The 24,932-nt window shown below is 38.5% G+C and overlaps 2 protein-coding genes across 4 annotated transcripts in view; one reads left to right on the top strand and one right to left on the bottom strand.

The window, feature by feature from the left end:
- LOC105061459 (probable UDP-N-acetylglucosamine--peptide N-acetylglucosaminyltransferase SPINDLY) overlaps window positions 1-12,926 on the top strand; it is a 39,435-nt gene extending 26,509 nt beyond the window's left edge. For 2 of the 3 annotated variants that reach the window (XM_010945511.4, XM_010945510.4), the window contains exons 17-18: window positions 9,043-9,170; window positions 11,873-12,462. In XM_010945511.4, coding sequence (XP_010943813.1) covers window positions 9,043-9,170; window positions 11,873-12,267 — 523 coding nt within the window. In that variant the 3' untranslated portion in view covers window positions 12,268-12,462. Of the gene's footprint in view, window positions 1-9,042; window positions 9,171-11,872 lie in introns of all 3 variants that reach the window. The other variant, XM_010945509.4, reaches the window with a different exon arrangement.
- Window positions 12,927-19,683: 6,757 nt separating this feature from the next.
- LOC105061458 (peptidyl-prolyl cis-trans isomerase CYP18-2) overlaps window positions 19,684-24,932 on the bottom strand; it is a 16,572-nt gene continuing 11,323 nt past the window's right edge. Inside the window, exons 5-7 of the mRNA XM_010945508.4 lie at window positions 22,309-22,393; window positions 20,035-20,104; window positions 19,684-19,915 (exon numbers count right to left, since the gene is read on the bottom strand). Coding sequence (XP_010943810.1) covers window positions 20,059-20,104; window positions 22,309-22,393 — 131 coding nt within the window. The 3' untranslated portion in view covers window positions 19,684-19,915; window positions 20,035-20,058. The remainder of the gene's footprint in view (window positions 19,916-20,034; window positions 20,105-22,308; window positions 22,394-24,932) is intronic.

The raw sequence follows: 24,932 nt of genomic DNA, 5'->3' as shown, positions 1-24,932 counted from the left end.
CATCGAGTCTTAGTTGATGTTTTGTTTTATGATGCTTTTATTCGAATGAACTTGTATTCTGAGCTGCTGACGAACAGGAACACACCTCTGATCGGATTCTCGGATACTATGGTGCCGGTGGAAGGAATCATTTCTTTGACCATAATAGCCGGACGAGCTCCGAAGCAAGCTGTCGTGAAATAAATTACTTTATAGTTAAGTGTCCGTTCGTATACAATGTCATCTTAGGTCGGTTTGGATTGAACACCCTCCGAGCTGTTGTGTCGACCTATCACTTGATGGTAAAATTTTCTACTTTGCATGGGGTCGGTGAATTCCAAGGAAACCAGCAGCTTGCAAAGGAATGTTACATGGCGACTTTACGTGGAGCAACACCTACAGAACAGTCGGTAGATGAGTTGGATGCATGGGACAAACTAACTCAACAAAGAGGCCAACCAGCGGAAGACCTAATCTCAGTACCCATTGGTGAAGATCCAAACAACATGGTGCTGGTCGGCTCAAATCTGTGTGAAGAAGATCGTCAGCACCTCATCTCCTTCCTACGGGCCAATGCTGATGTATTTGCTATGCCTGGCATAGATCCGGAGGTCATTGTACATCGCCTCAACGTGGACACGAAATATTGTCCGATCAGACAAAAGAAATGCAGTTTTGCTCCTGAGCGACAGAAAGCCATATAGGAAGAGGTAAACAAGCTCCTAAAAGCAAGTTTCATCCAAGAAGTTTCTTATCCGGAATGGTTAACCAACGTTGTCCTCATCAAGAAAGCAAACGGGAAGTGGCGCACATGTATCGACTATGTCAACCTCAACAAGGCGTGCTTAAAGGACAGCTATCCCTTGTCTTGCATTGATTAGTTGGTGGATGTGACTTCGGGACATCAACTCTTTTCATTCATGGATGCATTCTCTAGTTACAACCAAATTTGGATGGCCTCCGAGGATGAGGAAAAGACATCTTTTATGATTGATCAAGGTCTTTTTTGCTACAAGATGATGCCATTCGGTCTAAATAATGTAGGTGCGATCTATCAACGGTTCGTCAACAAGGTCTTCAAAGAGCAGATCGGTAGAAATATGGTGTATGTCGACGATATGCTTATCAAAAGCAGAGCTGCTGAGCATCATATCACCGACCTTAAGGAGACATTCGCGACACTGCGATACTTTCAAATGAAACCTAACCCCAGCAGTGCGCATTAGGTGTCACTTTCGGCAAATTTCTCGGCTTCATGGTGTCTCAACGAGGAATTAAGGCAAATCTGGAAAAGATTCAAGCTCTCCAAGAAATGAAGCTCCCGAGGATGATCAAAGAAGTGCAGTGCCTAACTGGAAGAATCGTAGCTCTTAACAGGTTCCTCTCCAGGTCGGTCGAAAGGAGTCTTTCCTTCTTCAAAGCTCTCAAACAGGTGAAGAACTTCCAATGGTCGGATGAATGCCAAGCTGCCTTTGATGATCTAAAAAGATACCTCGGCTCACCCCCTCCTTAGCAAGCTTGAATCCGGAGAAGTACTGTACTTGTACCTCGCTGTCTCACCTTCCGCAATCAGTTCAGTCCTCGTCCGACAGGAGGGCAAAGTGCAGAAGCCGATCTACTATTTCAGTCAGATACTCTATGACATTGAGACCAGATACACGAAGCTTGAGAAGGTAACCTACGCCCTTGTGATATCTTCAAAGAGGTTATGCCCATATTTCCAAGTACACACCATCGTCGTCCTCACCAACCAGCCCATCAGATCAATACTTTATCGGCTCAATACTTAAGGATGATTAGCTAAGTGGGCTGTCGAGCTAGAAGAATTTGACATCAAATACCTATCTCGGCCGTCCATCAAAGCCCAGGCGTGGGCTGATTTCATTATAGAGTGTACCATCCCAAATGAGGGATAGAACACCGAGGGAGCAGCTCCAACAACTGACAAATGCTGGTTTCTCCATGTAGATGGTTCATCCAATACCACAGGTTCGGGGGTTGGGTTAATCTTAACAAGCCCAGATGGAATGGTTGCAGAATACGTCTTGCGCTTTGAGTTTCCTGCCTCCAACGAAGCTGAATATGAAGTGCTAGTGACTGGGTTGAAGATGGTAAAAGACCTGGGGGTGAGGCACCTTAGAGTTCACAACGACTTATAGCTCATTGTCGGTCAGGTGCAGGGGGAATATGAAGCTTGGGAGCCAAACATGATAAAGTACCTACAGAAAGTCAAAGATCTTGCCTCTGGCTTCACCACTATGAATATTCAGCAGATACCGAGAACAGAGAATATGCGAGCCGACCTACTTTTAAAGTTAGCAATAGTAGATGCAATCGATCTAAAAAGAACCTCATATCTTGAAACTCTTGAAAAGCCGAGCATTGAAGAGCCCGAAGTGATGCAGACAGACCTCGAGTCGAGTTGGGTAGATCCAATCTTATGTTTTTTACAAGACGGGGCGTTGCTTGCTGATCGAGACGAAACCAAAAGGTTGAGACACCTCGCGCCTCAATATCTTGTCTATGATAGAAGATTGTATAAAGGTCTTTTACTTTACCCTTGCTCCGATATCTCTGCCCCTCAGAAGCCGAGTACGTTTTACGAGAGGTCCATAAGGGGATCTGTAGCAATCACTAGGGGGACAAGGCCCTTGCTCACAAAGTACTGCGGCAGGAGTATTTTTGACCGACCATGTAGAAAGATGCTACGGACCTAATGAGTAAGTGCGATGAATGCCAGAGGATTTCAAATATTCAACGTCGACCTTCAACCCCTCTAGCTTCGATCACAATCTCTTGGTCCTTCGTTCAATGAAGAATGGACATCCTCGGGCCTTTCTCTACGGTAGCGGCGCAGAAGAAATTTTTGCTCGTTGCGATCGATTATTTCACCAAGTGGGTAGAAGCGGAAGCACTGATACCTATCACCTCAGCCAAGGTTTATGACTTTGTGTGAAAGTCGATCATTTGTCGATTCGGCTTGCCACGAGCAATTATTACTGACAACAGGTGATGGTTCGATAATCCAAAGTTCAAGAGGTTCTGCAATGGATTGGGCGTCAACCATAGGCTGACCTCAGTAGCTCATCCTTAGAGTAACCGCGAAGTTGAGGTGACGAACAGGATCTTGCTGTAAGGGCTAAAAGCTTGTCTGGGGCAAGCCAAGAGATTATAGGTTGAATAGCTATATCATGTGCTATGCACATGTCACACAACTCAGCGAGTTCCAATAGAAGAAATCTCCTTTAAGCTGGCTTTCGGAACTGAAGCTGTCATACCACTTGAGATTGGCTTGCCAACACTACGGATGGAAGAATTTGACGCAAACAGTAATTCCTTTGGGCTGAGAGTGGTTTAGACTTGCTGGAGGAAACTCGAGAGCGAGCACGGATTCGGATGCTCAACTATCAACAGAGGATAGCTCGGTACTACAACTTTCGAGTTAAAGGAAAGTCTTTCTTGGCAAGACAGCTAGTCCTTTGTTGAGCCGAGGTTTCTCGCCCAACAGAGCGATCGAAGCTTGCACCGAATTGGGAAGGCCCCTACCGCATTGTTGAGATAGTTCGACCAGGAGTTTACCGACTTTGCCGATTGGACGGAACTCTGATCTTCAGAACTTGGAATGCCGACAACTTGCGTATCTACCATCCTTGAATTGTAATTTTGATTAAATCAAACAATAAAGCATTTTTTTTATCGAATTATGTATTTTTTTCGAAAAATATACACCTCGTCCATGATCGAGGATTAGAACGTGTTCTCCACACGGTTCCCAAATATGCGCTTCTCGACCATGGTCGAGGATCAGAACGTGTTCTTCATGCGGTCTTTCAAACACGCGCTCGACCATGGTCAAAGATTGGAACATGTTCTCCATGTAGTTCTCCAAATATGTGCTTCTCGGCTACGGTCGAGGATCGGAACGTGTTCTCCATGTGGTCAAACACATGCTCGGCCACGGTCGAGGATCGGAACGTGTTCCCCATGCTGTTCTCCAAACATGCACTTCTCGGCCACGGTCGAGGATCGGAATGTGTTCTCCATGCGATCCTCCAAATGCGTTCGACTATGGTTGAGGATCGGAACGTGTTCTACATGCAGTCCTCTAAACACATGCTCGGCCACGGTCGAGGATCAGAACGTGTTCTTCATGTGTTTTTTCAAATACGTGCTCGGCCACGATCGAGGATCGAAACGTATTCTCCATGCGGTTCTCCAAACGCATGCTTCTCGACTACGGTCGAGGATTGGAACGTGTTCTCCATGCGGTCCAAACATGCACTTGGCCATGGTTGAGGATTGGAATATGTTCTCCAAGCGGTTCTCCAAATACGCTTGGCCATGCGTTTCTCCAAACACGCTCTTTGGCCACAGTTGAGGATTGGAATGTGTTCTCCGAGGATCGAAACTTGTTCTCTATGTGGTCTTCCAAACACATGCTCCTCGGCCATAGTCGAGGATCGGAACATGTTCTTTATGCGGTTCTCCAACCATGCACTCCTCGATCGTGTTCTCCATGTGGTTCTCCAAACACGTGCTCCTGGACTATGATCGAGGATCGGAACGTGTTCTCTATGCGGTCCTCCAAACATGCACTCTTCAGTCACGGTCGAGGATCGAAACGTGTTCTCCAAACAGACGCTCGACCACGGTCGAAGATTGGAATGTGTTCTCCATGCGGTTCTCCTAACACGCACTCTTTAGCTACAGTCGAGGATCAAGACGTTGACATGTCCGACGAACTACTTATTGAGCAATTTTCCACTCTTCGCCGCAAAGCGACCTAACACTAGCGAATGGTCCTTTGCAATATGGGTCGGACATCGAACTCAACTACAGCAAATCGATCGAACTCGATGACTTGTCGACATCATTTGCAAAGGAAAGGTAATTTCATTAAAAGAAAATTTTTTTACAAAATACGATCGGTCCAATACAAAATGCCTCGATAAATGCCGAGGTCCTCAAAAAGGGCTGACCTATGTTTAAGCTCGGACACTCCCGAGCTGAGACAACCTAAGTCCGGAGTTCGTTGGCCTTCGTGTGGTCAGAAAGGACAATGACGGTCGGAGGCGGGACAGACGCTGCATCCTCGGCCACCGGATCTTCTTGCGTCGGGCTGAAAAGGTCCTCGGCATGTTGACCCTTATCTCCTATCTCGCCGACCTCCTTGCCATCTGATTCCAGGAGCCTGAGGTCGAAATCAGGCCTCACCTTCCTGACCTTCTCTTTGAGGTCGGCTGCCCCCTGCATGTACGAGGCTGCATTGTATTCCGCCTTGATGTCTCGAAACTCGATCGAAAATTGGAAGGCCTCGACCGCAGTGACCTTGGCGGCCTCCAGCTTTTCCTTATACTTTTTATTCTCGATCGAAAGTCGAGCTTTAGATTCAACCCGAGCTTTAGAAAGCTTGGACTTCGATCTTTTTAGCTCCTTTAGCGACCTGCCCTCTTCCTCGGCCTTGAGCTTCACAAGTTGGGTGTCATCCGTCCTTCTACTGACCTTGTTGGCCTTCTCCTCGGCCTCCTTTGAGATATACCAATCTTCGCGTATCGCCTCCGCAGAGTGATCCACGTGATGGGCGAGGTAAAAAAAGTGGGGGGGAAGAGAAGGTCGATACTAAATAATAAGATTGGTAACAATTGAATGATGTAGAGAGGTCATCTCTTATCTGAAGTACAGAATCATACGAGTCTTGGACTCGAAATGCACCGCTTTCATTGTTGAAGGCTTCGACACTGGCCGGCAAAAGGATTGACCGAAGAAGAGATCGAGTAGCTCGATAATCGCCGATGCCCCTCCAGGTGTCTTGGACGTCAGCGTTCGATGGAACTCCCATCGAAGGAGAGATTTCGACTGGTATATTGGCCAATAAGCTGAACTTTATTGTTTTGAGCCATTAGATATTGATAGTCTCCATACTAATTGTGCTTCTTATGTAGATAGAAAAAGAAAAGGTGAAGAAACCTTGATCTCTTATCAAATTCATTCTATCTTTGCCTCTTCCTGTCAGCCATTTGTATCCTCTTCATTGCCGGTCCCCACCAGCTATTGATCCTTCTCTCCACATTGCCCCCCTTCCTCACCTTGCCCATCCTTTCCAACTCTTCTTCCCATCTACCTCTGTCATCTCTGCTTCACTAGCTTCTTATCATCCAATGGTGATGCTGCTGAGATGACTCAAGCAACCACAATCTGGCAGGACATTAACTAAGCTAGGATGTGATTGGGGGTTCTTAGGAAGTACTTGATAGTGGAGATCATTTAGGGTTAACGACTAATGGAGAAAATTGGGATTTCGGGTGTTTTTTGACTTGGCATTGGAGAGCTGGTCCTAGGATCCAGCATTGTTGCTCTTGCTGATCATTGAGGCCTGAATCATGGATCCAAGTCTTGGGGTGCTTTCCATCAACTACATTTGAGAGCTAGATTTGTAATGCTCGTTAGAAAAGCAGCAACACATGGAACAAAGCCTACAACTATAACCTAAAATAGCTCAAAATAGTGCAGTTGAAAACCAAAAGTTGATTTTCAAAACATATACCCTAGGAAAAAAAAAAGAAAAAGAAAAAACCTGAATTAATTGGTTAAATGAGTTGGGTTCTAGTTAGTTTGATTGACAGCCAACAACCTTGGCCACCTACTAGCAAGTCAGGTTTGGGATCAGATCAATCCTAAAAATTCTTAATACTAAGGATTGATAGCAAGGTTCACTAAACCGTCCCGAACTAGGCAGTTCGGGTGTCTTGAATTGAACCGATCCCTAACTGGGATGGTTTGCTGGATCAAAATGGCATAAAAGGTGGTTTGAGGGCTTCCACTTTTGTTTGCTGCTTTTCTTCATCTCCGATGTCCCCTTGTGCTTGTCTTCCCCTCACCAACGAACACCGATGCGGATTGCTCCCAGATAAGCCTCCCATCTCTCCCTCACTCACTCTCTCTCCCTCCTTCCCTCGATATCCCCCTTCCTCTCTTTCTCTCCATCATCCCCACCTTTCCTCTCTCTCTTCCTCTCTTTTCCCTTATGTGGACTCCTCGACACTACCATCTTCGTTTCAGAACAAAGGAGAATGGAACAAAGGAGGAAGGGAATGAAGTAGAGGATGCAATTGTGGTCCTCTATTTCAAGCTTGCTTTTCATTTTTAAATTTTGAATCGAATTTGGCAAGCCATATGCTGACTTCTCTTTGGTGAACTTAGCAAACTGTCTACCGACTTCAGTTCAAAATTTGAAAATAAAAATACAGTTTGAAATGCTCCAAAATGGCATGGTACGGACCCATACCGTGCTGAAATGATTATTGGGCATTATGCCCTCTAGTATCAGTTGAGCAAACCTTGACTAACACACTTTCCATCCCTAGGCTAATAAGTTAAATGTGTCAAAAATTAGTGCATGATGTCCAATATTTTCTTTGATGTTACTTTTTTACATCTAAGATCAATTTGGCATTGAAGAACTCATCATTTAAACTGGTTATCAAACTCGACCTTCTATTTTTGCCATAATATTTCCTTTTTTTATGATATTTTGTTTGGTCTAAATCCTAATCCATATATAATGTTTTTGCATCTTCCTTTTACTAGTGCAGCAACTTTCTTCATCATCATACTCAAGGTTTTAAGTCCCATGGAATGGGGCTGTCTCAGTTTGCCTATGAAATGGGATACACTGTCATCCTATCCATTCCAAGACTTGGGACAGGGGATGTCTCAAGACATGCCGATCAGGATGATAGGACAATGATGGGATGGTACAGTCCCGATATTCGGGACGGTATCCTATCCCAATATCCTTTGGGACATTCCATTAAGATTTGAGACCATAATCATACTATCCTCCCTACACTCACCTAACATAATCATCAACTCTGGTTTTGCCTCCCATTTCTTGAGGACTCATTGCTATTCAACCACAGTTGGTTTTCCCTCAGTGTTTTTATGTCAATAAATATCATTTGCGACAGTGTTGCCGTGTTTCTCAAGCTCCAACAATTTTTGAGATCATCAGTCAAACTGATACCAAAAGTTTCAAGTTTAAATCTACCTTCTGGTTTACAGACCAAAAAATTAAAATTATGTTGGAATTTAAATCTTGCTTCAAAGCCTATCTCCTCCATATTGTTTCACTTCTTCCTACTTCTGTTTCCTGGTTGTCCTAAGTTCTCAATTTGACAATCAACCTTAAGCTGATTATGATATGTTCATTTCCTCATTCTGCTGGCATTTTCTTAGATGCAAGTGACGGGTACAGCGTAAGTTTATTTCTGATGGTCAAAGTGAAATTTGAAATCTCAAATTATCTAGATTTTCCTTTCATGGTTGCATTTCTTTGATATTTCTGGAGCTCCCTTTTCTTCTTAGGCATTTCAGGTATTAGTTATTTATGCTCTGCAAATTAGTTTTTGCCATCATATTGTACTTTCTGAAAGGTTATATATATATATATATATTTGTTGCTGTATGAATAAGTAAATGAAGGCATTTGATTAAGAAAAATGTGAATATAGTGGCCTTACACTCATTTTAAAAGAATTCTCCATATACTACTCAAGCTGAAGCAGCAGGGCTACTTGGATTGGAAGCTCTCTGTGGGGCTATGTTTCAATCTTAAGTGTTACTGAAGACTGGTAGAAGGTTCTCATGAAATAAATCAAGTGATTGGTCACCTGGTCGACTGATTCTAATTGTATGCCTGCATTCATCGATTATGGATTGACCCCTGGGAGTATATTAAAGTAATTGCAAGAAATAAACTGGTATTAAACACCAATGAGATCTTCAATGCAATTTTCTTTGTTCAAACTGGAAATCTTCCTTCTGTTCTTGTTAAGGTTGAGACGTGGCTTAACACTGATGAGTAATTTGAAATATTGTAGACTAAAAATTGTGGACCAAGCACCCTTTCATATTGTTAATATACTTTCAGCTGTAAATTAGAACTCTTTTCTTACATTCTTTATCTTGGTTTCTTCCGTCTAGAATTATTAAAACCATATCATCTAACATCTCACAACTGCTGGCTGCTGCAAATGATTTCTGACTTTTTTCGTTGTTGTGCAGCTTGGATACATTTCCATATGCAGGAACAACAACTACATGCGAGTCTTTATACATGGGGGTTCCATGTGTTACAATGGCTGGTTCAGTACATGCTCACAATGTTGGTGTCAGCCTTCTCACTGAAGTTGGTGAGAGACTTGTCCTTAGACTGTAATTGCTAGCATCATCCTGAATCTAACTTTTAATTATCATCTCAGAACTAGATCTATTTATGGGCCAGGCGGAACCAGGCACGGTCAGGCTTTGCCCCAATGTTTACACAATTTACTTGGGCCCCAGCCTTTGGGCCTATTTTCCAAGCCCAAAAAGCGCAGTCCTTAAGCTTCGGCTGGGCCTCAGGCTTCCTAACCATTTTCTTCCAATTTTTGAAAAATAATAAAAATATACTTAAAATGCTTAAAGATGCTACATATAAATAAATAAATATTACGAACGGCAATTTTAAAACTCAATAACTGAATAAGGTACTCTTAAGATTCTAGATCCTATCTCATTAAGTTCACGTATCAACAAAATCTAGTGTACTCGTAAAAGCCTAGCGATTAAAAAATTTCTGGTGAGGTCAGGCTCCGGCCAGTCTTTAATCCTCAAGACCTAACTGGGCTCATTTAATGAATAAGCTTATTTTTCAAGCCCAGCCGGACCTGACCTGCAAGGCCTAAAATCTTGCCCCTAGCCTGTCCAAAAGGCTTCAGCTTGAGCAGACTGGGCAGGTGATAGATCTGCTCAGAACTTGTGCACCATGCAACTCTGCCTAAGAAGTGTAGGAGGTGTTTTTGTTAAACTGCAGTTCAAATACAAGATACGGTTGGAATTATAGTTGCAAAAGTTGTTGGTATTTGGTTATTAGTAATTGAAAAGTGCAAATGGTATTTCAACTGTTTGGTTGTACGATGATGAAAGGATGTGGTAAGATTTGGTAAGTTATCCCTTGAAAAATAGTAAAATCTTGCTTTTATACTATAATAATTATTGTATTTTTTGATTATTGAATTATTAATGGACTATTATAATTATAATTACAGTAGTAATTATATCATTATAAAATAATTTGACATTATAATGATTAAATTTTATTATTATCATAGGTATATATTTATAATTTGTACTATTATAATAACTAATCATTCTTATGCAATATTTTCTATAATATACTTATAGTTATTATTGTATTATTTGTCAATTATAATAATAATCATTATGGTACAATAATAAAAATTAAATAAATATGTTATGAATATAATAATAGTAGTTATATTATTAAATGGTTAGTATAACATTATAATAATAATTATTATAACATTTCTATTACAGTATAATGATAATCATATTACTTTTATATTTTAATAGCTAAAAGTAATATTATTATTGAAATTTACTGGATTGTTATAAAATAATTACTAGTTCATAACTAGAATAATTTGATATTACAATAATTAAATGTATTGATATAGTAATATATTATATTGATAATAAGTATTACTATAATAACTAGTATTTAATCTATAATAGTAGTTATAATATAATGATAGTTATTATAATATAATATATGTTATATTAAAAATCATCATGATACAATATTAATAATTAACTAATGATCATGATAATAATTCTTATAATAATATAATACTATAAACCTTATTTGATATTTATGTAGTTATATGATACTATAATAATAAATCCATATTTTTATAATATTTCTTAAAATAAGTAGTATATCTAATATGTCAAAATTATATAAAATTAAATTTCAGCAAGTGGACTCCAAGGGTTGCTTCCAATCGCAACAAATCTTGGCATTGGAATTGCAACCAGTTTTGCTTGTAGTTCCAAGTACAAGATTTGGGCCCCTTTTTGCAGTTTAATTGCAGCCTGCAGTTACAATTGCAAGCATCTAAACAATTGTTTTGGATTATCTGTAATTGCAACCTGCCTTTTGCCGGCAAACAAACAACCCTTTAGTGAAATGTGTAATGGCTGGGAATTCTGTTGCTTTTATATGGCCTTTTTAATTTGGTAGTGGATTTAATCAAGGCTCGCAATTGGTACTTATATCGATGCCAGTCTGGTACTGTGTCAATATGGGTCAGTTCTTGGTCCTGACGGTTGGTACATCCCTCATATCAAGTGTCAGTTTGCTACTGGTATGGTACACCCAATGTGGGATGGTAAAGTCAGGTATGTCAAACCGTGGATTTAATGATGTTCATGTTGACCATCATAGGAGCACTAACCTGGCTCTGAATTTCTTCTGAATGGTATGCATATGATGATGAGTTGGAATTAGATGGCTTAGTGCTATTTTTTTTTTTTTGGTGGGTACTTGCACATTAGCTCTTACTTCTTAAGTTGTTATATGTGCTATGAAAAGATAAAAATGCCCAATCATCAAGCACAGGATGTTCTAAACTTGTGATTCTTCCTTTGGCACCTATGCTGGTAAAATGTCCTGTTTCTTAACCCCTGATGTGCCTTTTTTCTCTAAAATGCCAATTTCATCATTGGAAAATTTAGATCTTGATCCACCAAGGGCAGTTCCACATTAAATAACATGCATCTTATATTTTGTCTGGGTCCATATTCAGCTTGTTAGACAATTTAAATACAGCTTTGTTAAGATGTTGCAAACTATCTCGTGTCATCTATCTACACCCTTTTTAACTCACTTAATCAAGTTTAAAAAGGTTCTTGAGCAGCTTAATGTTTAGATGCTCTTACTATTATTATTTTTTTATTTTGGCATCTTGTACTTATTAAATTTCATTAAAAATCATAATTGTAATGGTTATCCTAATGTTATGTGGAAATGTCCGATTTACCATAAATGCAGGGGTTGGGCATTTGATTGCCAGAACAGAAGAGGAATATGTCCGGTCAGCATTGCAACTGGCCTCTGATATCCCAGCTTTAGCAGAGCTGAGAATGACTCTTCGGGAACAAATGAAGAAGTCACCAGTGTGTGATGGAGCAAAATTCACACGAGGGCTAGAGTCTGCATACAGAAGCATGTGGCACAGGTATTGTAATGGTGACATGCCAGCCCTCAGGCTCATGGAGTTGATGCAACAACAGCAGCCACTTTCAGAGCAAGTTTCAATAAAATTTTCTGAACCCAAAGCAGATACTGCACAAGAAAATCACATTGGGCCAGTGAAGATGAATGGTGCGAGTTCCGTTGCATCATCCACCCCAAACCCTTCCAGCTGCAAGGAAAATGGAAACTGATGCAGATATTGAAGAGCTGGGTTTATTTGCAAGTGCTTTGCCTGCAGAGATGTGTATTTATGCAGGAAGAACATACTGCCGTCAAGACCAAAACCATGGAGCATTGCATGCTCAAATTGTTGGGTTTTTCAACCTTTAATTCACAAAAGTTTGTTGGAACAATGCTGTTTATGTAAGAGATGGCAATGGCACGGCTCGGTCAGTCAACAAATGGAGCATAACCATGATGGAGGCAGGCAGGAGCTGTTACGAAATTTTTATTAGTAGAAGATGAACCTCAGGGTTGGGGATAGTGCCGAGGCTCTAGGCATGATTGTTAGAGGGGCATTTTCAGACTGATAAGAAAATCATATACTAGGTTTGTAAATTTAGATGCAGGCAATCTTAGAAAAATGAATTAATTGCAACTTTCGTTCAGATTACAGATAGGTTGATCCTTGAAGCAGTGGCACCATTGGAAGTGCCAGTAGATTTGTTTAATAGCGAGTGTGAATTTCTCCTCCGTTATTTTCTTGTCTTTTCCCTTTTCAAAGCTCTGTTGTTATCTATTCTACTTCTATTTATCCATCAACATACGATGGAAAAGGCTTCAAGGCAGTGTGATGGAATGCTGGGATCATCACAATACTTGCAATGAAATTTAAGAATCATGTTCATGATATCTTCGCATAAAGAAGCATGTCTATAATATAAAACAAGAATTATACCTTGCCATGATGGTGATTTTTATGTTTCTAAGAGATGGTCTGTGAAAGTATGTATCCCTGAAAATTGATTGCTATCCTCGACTATGTTAGTCCATTTGTATATTTCAAAGTTCTGCCAAACACTAGATCTTGAAGGCTTGTGGTCAATTTATGGGATACCCAACCTCCTGGGATGCAGCTCGTTTTATAGAGGATCCAACCCTGTTAAGAGTCCTAATTGGACTCAAAGTGGAGACAATAAAGTTGATGATGAGGGCAGCAACATTTCTTGGCCACCCCGTTATCAAATCCCACTCGGACTTTGAGAGGAGGAGGGGTGCTAGAGCGGGCTAACCCCTATTCTAGATCTGAACACTCCTAGTGAGAGTTAGCCATCCAGGCGGTGCTTCCAGCGTTGACCCACCTAGCTTGGTTTGCCAGCCGCCAATTTGGATTTCATTAAAGTGGTTCTAGGTTCATCCAAGTCAGATCTTGCTTGACCTAACATAGTCCAATATCTAGACTAATTTTCTCGCCTAATCTATTATTATTTTTCTTACTTACTCTTTATTATGGATTGGAGATGGATTTGTAGAAGAACTATTTATGGATAGAGAATTATTCTGAAGTCAGGTTGCAAAATACAGGATTTTTACCCTCTTTTAATAAAAATGAACATAAATCAATAGGATATAGGATTGTTTGCGGGTGTTTCCACGTCATCCTGACCCATGCTTGGGGTCTTCAAACGTGCTGTAAAAACGATGCAGCAACATCACAGCCCACTCCAGAAAGACTGTGTAAGCGCCACTTAGTTGTCAAAAGCAGGATGAGTGAGAAGGGCTGTCAGCCACTAAGAGATTCCAGCTAACTAAGAGAATTCAGAAGACTGACTGCACAAAGTACGCCGAAAGTGCACAAGAAAGGCCACCAAATACGTACTCATAGACCGAATGTGGGTACCTGAGCATTGACCGGCCATATCAGTTTAAAGCAATACGATGTGAAAGAATAAGGATGATCCAAAATTTAAAGCTAATATTAGTGACTGATAGAGAACAGAATGCAGATAATCGTGGTGACTAATTGGGACGTGTGTCAAAATGAAATAGATGATACTCATCCGAATGGTTGGAAGGAGAACGTGATAGTAAGGGGCGTGTAAATATGAAACTGGAAAGGAAAAAAGGGATCCATCAAATGAAATCATCAAATTGGTTTTTGTTAGATATAAAGGATAAAAAAAATAATGAAATCTTGTAATCGGAGCACTGCATAATAGTCCGATTATTGGCTTGATAAGATCTGATGTGTGCTGGACACTGACCTTTAGAGAAATTCCGAACATCTTCTTTTTAGCACAAGCTCTCAGCTCGGTTTTTCTCTAAGATACAATGGATCCGATCTACTAGAAATGTTGTGACTTCAACAAATCCTCGATTAATTTACAATTAGTCAGAAGTCATCCAAATAAGAAGACACAAAAGAGGGAGAACATAGTTGAGAGAGTAGAGAAGTAGCTCCTTATTTTCAAGCTACTTCAGATGGGAAAAGAAGAGGATGTTACGTCTAATGGACTAGTTGGGGGCACTTTTTACAAGCTTCCAAAGGTATAACTTCCATATAGGTCTATTAAGACTCATTAACAACCAGCAATAAAATCAACCCAATAACTCTCCTCCAATAATCAAAAAAAGTCAAAATTTTAAACATATAATTAAAAAAATTATAACAATTAAAGTATTTAACATATACTAAATATTTGAAATGGTCAAAAAAATCTTTGAATTTTTATTCTGTATATAGCAATCCCCTACAAGATTTAAATATTTTTAAAAAGAAAAAAAATATAGAAATAAATTTGTCTGGGAAACTTGTTCAATGTAATAGGCAAAGATGATTTTTGGACTTGAACCTTCACTTAGTGATACTAAATTTTGCTTATAACAATTCTAGAGTAGCCGAAGTTTTGAACTTGGGATCTTTATATCACAAGCTTAACTTGAAGCACACATTGCATAGACACTATATGAGTTCAATCAAGGGTACATATTGCGGCCATGCACTTATATTTTCATTTTATGAGTGCTCTAGAGAATAAGTCTTAATTCTCATAGATTGTGGTGTCATAGTCATACATATCGGTGAGTCTCCAACGATGTTTGCAAGAACATACCTTATCATGTTTATGGCTTTGATCTCATTAAGAATTGGACTCAATTTTAATGGTTGTAGTAATTAGCACTAACATCAAAGGGATAGATATTTTCTAAAGTGATTATCCTGATTACTCAATCAGCTTATTTTTACCCGTTGAATCTATTTCATGAGATATCCACTCATATAGATTAGGTTGCCACTAAAGGAAATCTAATCTATAGTCTTAAGCCTCATCCCCCTCGATGTATCTATTATTAAAGCTCGACAGAAATCTTTAGTGAAAGGGTCAACAAGGTTTTTCGTAGATTTAACAAAGTTGAATGACACAATGCCATCATGATCTTTGATTATTTTAATCCTGACTTGTATGAACTTTGATATTTTGGCATTGTGCTTCTTGCTATGTACTCTCATTATAGCAGCTTGACTATCACAATGAATGGATATATTAGATATTGACTTTTCTGTAAGAGAAATATCTACTAATAGACTCCTTAGCTATTTAGCTTCTTTAATAGCTTCCTCAAGGGCTACTAGCTCCGCTTCTATAATTGAATGAGTTATCAATGTCTGCTTAGATAATCTCCAAATGACTGCAGCTCTATCCAAAGAAAAGACAACCATTCATTACTTTAGTTTGATCATTGTTGGAAATCTAATTTGCATCATTGTATCCTTCTATGACAATGAGATACCTAGTATAATGGAGACCGTAGTCAATAGTTCCCTTCAGATATCTGAGTACTTCGACAAGTGTACTCCAATGAGTCTGGTCAGATTGACTGGTATATCTACCAAGTCTTCTTGCCACATAAACTATATCTAGTCTAGAATTATTTGTTAGATTTCTCAAATAGCCAATTATTTGAGTGTATTTTAATTATAAAATTTTATCTTTTTCATTTTTTTTCTCAAATTTATATTAGGATCGTAAGGAATACTTACAAATTTGTAATTAAGATGACCAAACCTTTCAAGAACTTTCTCAATATAGTGTGATTGAGAGATCTCCAGATTATTTGAGGATTTATTAATCTTGATCCTTAGTATAATACTTATAACATCTAAGTCTTTTATGTTAAAGTGTTTAGATAAAAATTATTTGGTTTCAACTATAATTTTAGTATTAGAGCCAAAATTAGGATATCACCCACATATAAGCAAAGAATTACAATTTGGCTATGATGAGTTTTACGACACATACATTTATCTATTTTACTAACATTGAACCAAAGGTTGTTATAGTTTCATCAAATTTCTCATACCATTACTTAGGATCTTATTTAAGATCATAGAGTGATTTGCTTAGTTTACATATCTTTTTCTCTTATCTAGGAACCATTAACCTTTCAAACTGATCCATATATATTTCTTCTTCTAACTCGCTATTTAAGAAGGTGATTTCAACATCCATTTGATGTATTTCAAGATTATATATCGATGCCAATGCCAGAAGCACTCAGATAGTGATAATGCTAGTAAGAGGGGCATAGGTGTCAAAATAGTCAAATCCTTCTTTTTTGCACACCCTTTAGTTACAAGTTTAGTCTTATACTTATCTACTATGCCACCTAAATTCAATTTCTTTTTAAACATCCATTTGTATCCTATAGATTTATTTTTAGGAAGTAAGTCTATTAGAATCCAAATTTTATTCTTAATTATTAAGTTAATTTTACTTTTTATGGCTATGTGCCAAAGTTCAAAATCTATAAAGTATAGAACATCTCTATAGATTAATCAACCATCTTCCACAAGAAAATGATCATAATTTTTTTTTTTCAATTTTACCTCTTTTATTTCTCTTAGATTCTATAAGGTTGAATGATAATTCGTCTCTAATGCTACTAGAGGATAGGATAGAGTCTCTAAGTATTTAATTAATTTTATCTTTCAAAGGATAGATATTTTTAAAGAAAATGACTTCTTTGGATTCAATTATAATATTATTATCAAATTCATTTATGTCAAATTTTATTATTAAAAATCTATAAGCTATACTATATTGTGCATAGCCTATGAACATATAATCAAGTATTTTAGATCCTAAGTTTTTTTTCTTAGTAGGTGCTACCCTACTTCTGTAAGACATCCCCACATTCAAAGAAAGTTAAGGTTAGGCTCCAATCTTTATATGCTGTTAACACTGCCTCCCCTACAAATTGTTGGATAGGTCAAAACTAACCAACATGATATTTACCGTATCAAGGAAGGTTTGGTTCTTCTTCTTTGCAACCCCACTAGATTGGAGAGCATAAGGAATAGTAGTTTTATGGATTATATCCATATTTTCACAGAAAACATTAAACTCAATAGAGGTATATTCTCCACCTCTATCAAACCTCAAGATTTTAATTTTTTATTCTATTTGATTTTCTACCTTAGATTTATGAAGTTTAAATTTATCCAAGACTTCATATTTAGTTTTAATCAAATAGACATGACAATATTTTAAAAAATTATCTATAAAAATAATAAATTATTTTTTTCTACCTCGAGTCAAAATATTGTTCATATGATACATATCACTATGAATTAATTTCAATATTAATGTATTTCTTAAAACATGTTTAAAAAATTTATGGGTTTGTTTAGCTTGCACACAAGCTTCATATTTATTTGAAAAATCAATATTAAATTTTGGAATCAAAACTAAATTCATCATTCATTTTATGGTATTTGTATTCACAACTTAATCTATCATGCCAAATGTTATCATGCATAACATTATAGACAAAGAAAGAAATATTTTTATTTAGTGTATGAAAATTAAAAATTACATTAAATTTAAAGAGTTCACCTGATTTGCCATAGACATAACATACCCTTTTCTCCTTTTGGACCTTAAGTTTAGGTAAATTTTGGATCTAAGGTTTAGGTAAATTTTGGTTCTTTTTTTTATTTTTATATTTATTTTATTTCTTAATGATATTAGTTTTAGCAACCATGTTGTCCTTAGATGTCTTTATATCTAGAGATCTATGTTTTTTCTCTATTTGAATAGAGATAGATCATTTAGACTCGAATCTTCTCTTTTATATTTGAGAGAGAGTTGAAAATTCTTCTATGAAGGGGGAAGCTTATCGATAATAGTAGAAACTTATAGCCGTTCATCAAGATAGATTTTTTTGACAATGATCTCTCAAGTGAGATTCTAAAGTTCATGAACTTGCTCAAGGAGCGGATAACTATTAACCATTTTATAATCAAAATAGTAACCAACAATATATTTTTCCAATCCTCCACATTTTTCACTATATTTTCTTTCTCGAGATTTTCAAAGTTCTTTCGAGATCCTTGTGTTGACGAAAACATCATAAAAAAAATTAGACATTTAGTTTAAAATGCATCTGTGATAAATATAATCATCATGGAGAAACTCGATCAAATATGACCATTGACTCTTGCGAATAGCATCCTCTCCTATAATATAAGTATCCTCTATGATCACATAATAGAGATCTGAAACAGTAAGCCAGCACATCGATTTTATCATTTTTTAAAGAAATAACTATTAAATTTTTTAAGTTTAAAAAAATTATCCCAATAGGAGCTATAATAGTAAAACTTTATGCTATAATAGTAAAATTTAGATTAAGCCTTGAAGCCACAAACCATCCCAAAAAGGAAGATAATCTAAGAACTCCTTGCTATCTTCTACCACGCACCCGGATCTCATCGCCGCCACGTCCCTCATCCTATATTTCACAGCCTACGTCAAATTTTTATTTTTATTGTTTTAATATAAAAAAATAATAAATAATAAATCCAACAAAAAATTAAAATCTATATTTTTATTTTATTCATGCTCTCGTATGTATATGCACGTGTATCTATATATATATATATATATATATATATATATATATATATATATATATATATATGCGTATGTCTATATGTGTGCGTATGTGTATCTGCATGTATGTGTCTGTATGCCTGTACGTGTGTTCGCACGTCTGTCTGTTTGTATGTGCGTATGCCATTCCTGTTCCAACAGAACCCGCGTCACAACGGTGCAAAATAATCAGTCTAAGGTATCCAAAAAGATCACGATCACGTAGACCGACACCGATAACAGCCATAAGGCCCCATCTTTGAACAGAAGTCGAAGGGTCTCTTAAGACAATAGTTTAACAAACGACCGCCGCCTGCCTGCATTGGGGAGTTTAATTCAGTTACCCTGTAGTTGGCCGGATACGAAGCAAAACCCTTCTGCTGGGCCACCAAAAAACCATGGCAGGATTAGGAGATGACCTTGCCCGCCAAACAGACAAGTAGTTTACCAGGAAAAAAAAAAACAGACACGGACAAGGCTAAAGCTGTGACCGATCTGTGAATCATTCCCGCAGCCAATTTAATACACAAATTTACTCCTGCCACCAGTGCTACAAGCTTTACAGGGTGCCTGCATCCGTATGTCTCTTGAAACAGTAGGATAAATATGCACACGGTAGGATAATTGCACAGCACATCAGCTGTGCTTCACAAAAAGAGAGCAGCATCATGCACTTAGGGCCACCACATTCTGAAGTTTCTTTATACCTGAACAGAGGCATCATGCTGGCACTGACTTTTAAATTATTGTACTTTGTTACTGGAACTATAGTGATCGACAGAACCGAAAGTATGATCCATCATAATTGTCAGTCCAAGAATATCAAAATTATAGTAAACTTTTCCTCCAAATGATACTGTTATGGTAAAATTCCGAGATCTGATAGTTTGTCGTCAGTAAAAAGTAATACATGTTCACAATCAGTAGCAGCACCAACGAGCCAGCACTAGCTTTTTCATTTGCCCTGCCATGCAGAATAAATTTTACAGTGAAAATGGTAAGAAATAAGTAAGCTTTTATATGCATAATTATTAGACGCCCTTGAAGTAATGAGGAAAAAGAAAAGTTGTGGGCAAGTGGTACCTTCATAAATGAAAAAAGATCAACTCAATCTTTGACTATAGTTCGCAATATCTTCACATCATGGATAGGCCTGAATCAGTAAAACAAAATGCTAATATGATTCCTTACAGAAATCATCTATTTAAAACCTTGACTTCTCTGAAGAAAAGTGGTAATAAAATAAAATACAATGCATCATCTACTAATGCCAAGTACACATTTTGTCTATTATACTTTATAGTTCATGCAAGTAGGGAGATCCCTCCCAGCAAAGTGATTTTTCATCTGTTTTCTCGTAAGGATAAGATTTGTGGAATTCAGAATGCAATTTGTGTCTCTCTAAAACATGAACACAGTTACCTCCCAAGCTCCAATAAAATGATTACATGACACCAAACAGTACACTGATAAATGAAGAATGAATTTATATGATACTTGAACACACTTAAAATAGAAAGAACTAGACTTCAGATCTTATCATAGCAATTCAAAGAAATACAGCATTAAATTCAGGCACATGTTATGTGAAGAGGGGACCTTCAGTTCTAAAAAGTCTGCCATTCTTGGCATGTTATTTATAAATTTAAAAAAAAAAAAAAAAAAAAAAAACTTATCAGCTGCCATTAAGATCTAACAAGGAATCAAGTGCATCTACACATTGAGACAATCTTATGAGAATCTGATTATTCAGAGAGTTGAATATGCAGGTGTAACATATAAATTCAATTTTATACATTCAAATTGATTTATTAAAAAAAATTAAGGAGCTTTTTCTGACGTTGCAATAAAAAATAAGCTAAAAACTGCCTTTGTCATTTCATACACAGAAAAATTGGAAGATTGAACACTAAGGTTGCATTTGGTAGCTGGCAATCTGGATGGGCCCACCACATTACTGCATTTGGTATATCTTTTAAGTGGCAATTTGGATTGCCTTCAAGAGGGATGGCTATCCAGATTACCATATATTTGATAGTCTTGTAATAATTTTTTTGGACAAAAATACCTTAAAAAAATTCAAACGATCTTCTTCCTCACGATGGGCAGTGGAAAGAGGGGGGCCAAAACCAGCACCCTCCTCTACAAAATCCGGCCGGCGGCAGCCAGAAACTAATTGATTGGCATGCCGCTGTCGTCTCCTTGATCCTCTTCATCGCACGGCAGTGGGGTGAGGCAGCGATGGAGTTGGATGAGGTGATGGAGCTGGATGAGGAGGCGGAGGAGCTGGATGAGATGCTCTTTGCCGTCGTCTCCTTGCTCGTACTGGCGGGCAGTGGAGCTGGATGAGGCGGCGGAGTGCGAGCCCAAGGATGCGGTGACAGCTCTTCGCCAGGGAGCCGGGGTGCGGTGGCCAAGACAGTGCGGGCAGCAGGGGGGCCGAGGTGCAGTGCAGGAGGCGCGACGTGCGAGGGACCGCGGGGGGTGGGGTGCGGGAGACCGATGGGGTGGGTGAGGGCGGCGATGGAGATGACTGCAGGGGGCGCGGGGCACGGGTTCCCCAGGGGTCCAAGAGGCGGTGCGAGAGGGTGGAAGGCGCGGACGACCGGGGGGCGGTGTCGAAGGCGTGACGGACAGGGTGCTGTGGGGGGTAGGCTGCGCAGAGCAGCCATGGGCCGCCGAGGGGGGGGGAGGGGGGAGGGGATGTCGGGGTGTGGCGTGCGAGAGAAGGAAAAAAAAATAAAATAATAATAATAATAATAATAATAATAAGTATTAAAAAATAATTAAAAAATTCATATAATAATTTTTATCATTAAAAAATTAAATACATAGTTTAAAATACTAAACTAATACTCTGATTTAAGGATATTTTGAAAATTTGATGTTACATTATCAATAATCTAATTGTCATAACAAACATGTCAATCAAAATTCTCAGTAATTTTACTGCAATATTACCTGCGTGTATCAAATACAGTAATCAACATTACTGGCAATCTATCCAGATTGCAGGTAATCTAGATTACCAGGTAATGTAGATTAAGAGTGCCTAGCAATGCACCAAACGCAGCCTAAGATCCATGCCACTCCCTTTTGGAAAACACCAAATGGATTGTGATCCTTATCATCTAACTTGATATTCATAATTTTACTGACCTTACCATCACAAAAGAGAGACAAACAATAACGATGACACAAGCAACACCAGCAGCAATTATAATAGTTGCAATAGCAATTAAAAAAAAACAATAGCTTCACGTGAAAATCATTCACATTACCTTGTATCAATTTGTCATGCATATACATGTCAATTGGAAGAACTATGCAGTCTAGCTACCAAAGCTCAAAGCTTACCTATCATTCTTATCAGTTTGCACACTTCCAAGTCGTTTGATGATTTCCATCCCTCTGCAAACTCTCCCAAAAATTGTATGTTTTCCTGAAGAGAATTAATTGTACCATCAACCAATTACATCATAAAGGTTGAGCACAAGTTTAGATTTATATTTATCTATTAGAGTAACTAAACAGGTGGTTTTTGATAGAAACCAAAAGAGTGGTGATAGAAACACAACTTAAGGTTCTAGGCACAATTATCTAACAGATGGTTGTAGCTAAATTGTTGGCAATGTGGTTAAAAAAAAAGCATTAAGAACAAAAATCATATTGTCACAGACCGTGCCCTAAAACTTCTTATAATACCCAAACTTAACCTAGTTATGATTCAAACACTGTTATCTAGCATTATATAACCAAAATTTTGGAAAAGAAATTGAATTGTCTACAAGGCTATAATATGTGCAATCATACATGCAAATGTTCCATATATCTGACAATAATCAACAGTGAAGATAATGGGAATCATCAACAGGCACAACATAAAGGGATTTGGCATTCAAATACAGCATGGTAAGCCAGAAGGAAAGAGCATTTAGGGGAAAAAAAGGGGAATGGCCTCTAGGGTATTCAGGAAACAAAGTTTGAGAAATTATTTTCACTTGTTCCTCAGCACTTGTATATCATCACTAGAATTATTGGCGTCCAATATCCATAAAGAGCTTTCAACAGCAGAATACGCACCTACAGACCTGAAAGGGTGACCTCGACATGCATTGAGTAGTCATCATAGCAAATACTGTGATGCAGAGATAACAAATACATATTACCAATTATGATGGCAATGGAACATAAAATATTCCCTCTCAGCAGATAATCCTTCAAGTCACAAATCACTATTGCTAATACGGAGGCTGTTAAACCCCAGCCCTTCAATAATATTTTGAGTTACGTTCATAACATTGTTACCCATTAAATTTCAATGCCTTCTTTTCAGAAGTAATCACTTTTCTTCGATCTCTCTCTAAATGTTCAGTAAAAAGCTACAATGATGTTCATGTAGGTGTTCCTTCAGGTTCAATAAATTCTGTCTGATGTATTACTTTTGGCCAACCCCAGAATCTCTCATGTTGATCCAATACTAGCTGCAAAAGAAATAGACCTAAGAGGTGATTTGTTTATTTTATCAGCTACATGGCCAATAGGCCAATGATGCTATCGGACTGCTATTCTACATGAAAGAGCAGTGAGGATTATGCAATTAGAAATCAATTTTAAATATCAACTGAACTCTACTACATCCTTAGGTTGTGTTTGGTATATCGCCAGCCAATCTTGAAAGGTAATGTGGATTGCCTTCAAGATAGATTGCCATCATTAAATTGCCGGTAATGTTGATTAGTATGTTTAGTACAGACAGATAATGTTGTAGTAAAATTACTGAAAAACTTGATAGATATGTTTGGTATGACAATCAGATTATCGATAATATGAAATCAAATATTCAAAATACCCCTAATAATTTTGTCTTGATGCTCTTTCTTCCTTGTGAGAAATAGCAGGAGTGGTGTGGTGGTGGCGTAGAGAAGCGTCAGGCCAAGGGGTGTGGGAGCCATAGGCATTCTGGAGGTGGGAGGGGGAGGGCACGTACAGAAGAGCCATGGGGGTGGTGGGGACGAGCGCTTAGAAGCCGAAGGGTGCAGGTCGGGAGGTGTGGGGATCCGCGGGCATCGGGGAGGCGGGGCAGGCGCATGCAAAGGAGCCGTGGGGATGGTGGGGATGAGCGCGGAGGAGCCACATGGGAGTGGTGGAGGACGAGGGTGGAGGAGCCGCAGGTAGATGGGGGATGGAGAAGCCATGGATAGGCAAAGGGAGATGGAGGAGCCACGGACGAGAGGCGTGTGCGGAGGAGCTGCATGTGGCATTGGGGGAGGAGGTGGGGGCGAAGGCTGGGCGATGGATTTTGTATGACTTTTTTGAGAAATAATTTTATCCAAAATTTTTGTTGTAACATCGCCAAAGAAGTGGTAATCTAAATAGCCATCTCTCCCCAAGACTATCTAGATTACCTCATAGGAGACAATGTAGACTGCCAAGGCAATTTGGATTGCCACTCAAAAAATATATCAAACGCAGCAATTCAATGGGCCTACTTTCAATTGTCGACAATCTGGATAGATTGTTAGCTACCAAACGCAACCTTAAGGAGACCTTCAGGGTATCTGTAAGCTATCATACACAATAAAATTGTGACACAGCAATATGACATCACTAGAAAAGTTACTTGAGTCATCTTTGTGTTAAGTAGCTTAATGTGCTCATGCAATGAGTAGTGACCACAGTTTGTTATACAACGTTACCTCATGCATCTTACCAAATGATTGTCACTAAATCAATGCCAAGAGAGTTATGGTTTTAAGGGTCGGTAAAAAGTAGCCCAAAAAGTCAGAATTGAGGGTCAATAAAAAGCCATCTAGATGAGTCAATAACTTCAGAAAGTGATGGGTCAATCCTATGTCATTCAGAGCATATATGGTTGGTGGAAGTGGTGGAATTTGTATCCTGCATGAATATGTTGTGTGAACAGTACCATAACAGAAATTAGGCCCAATAGGGTAAATAATCATTTAATCTTAGCCCTT

Source organism: Elaeis guineensis, chromosome 7, assembly GCF_000442705.2.
Source record: "Elaeis guineensis isolate ETL-2024a chromosome 7, EG11, whole genome shotgun sequence".
In the NCBI taxonomy this organism is placed as follows: Eukaryota; Viridiplantae; Streptophyta; class Magnoliopsida; order Arecales; family Arecaceae; genus Elaeis; species Elaeis guineensis.
The sequence above is the reverse complement of the archived record's forward strand: the minus strand, read 5'-3'. Positions and strand labels throughout refer to the sequence as shown.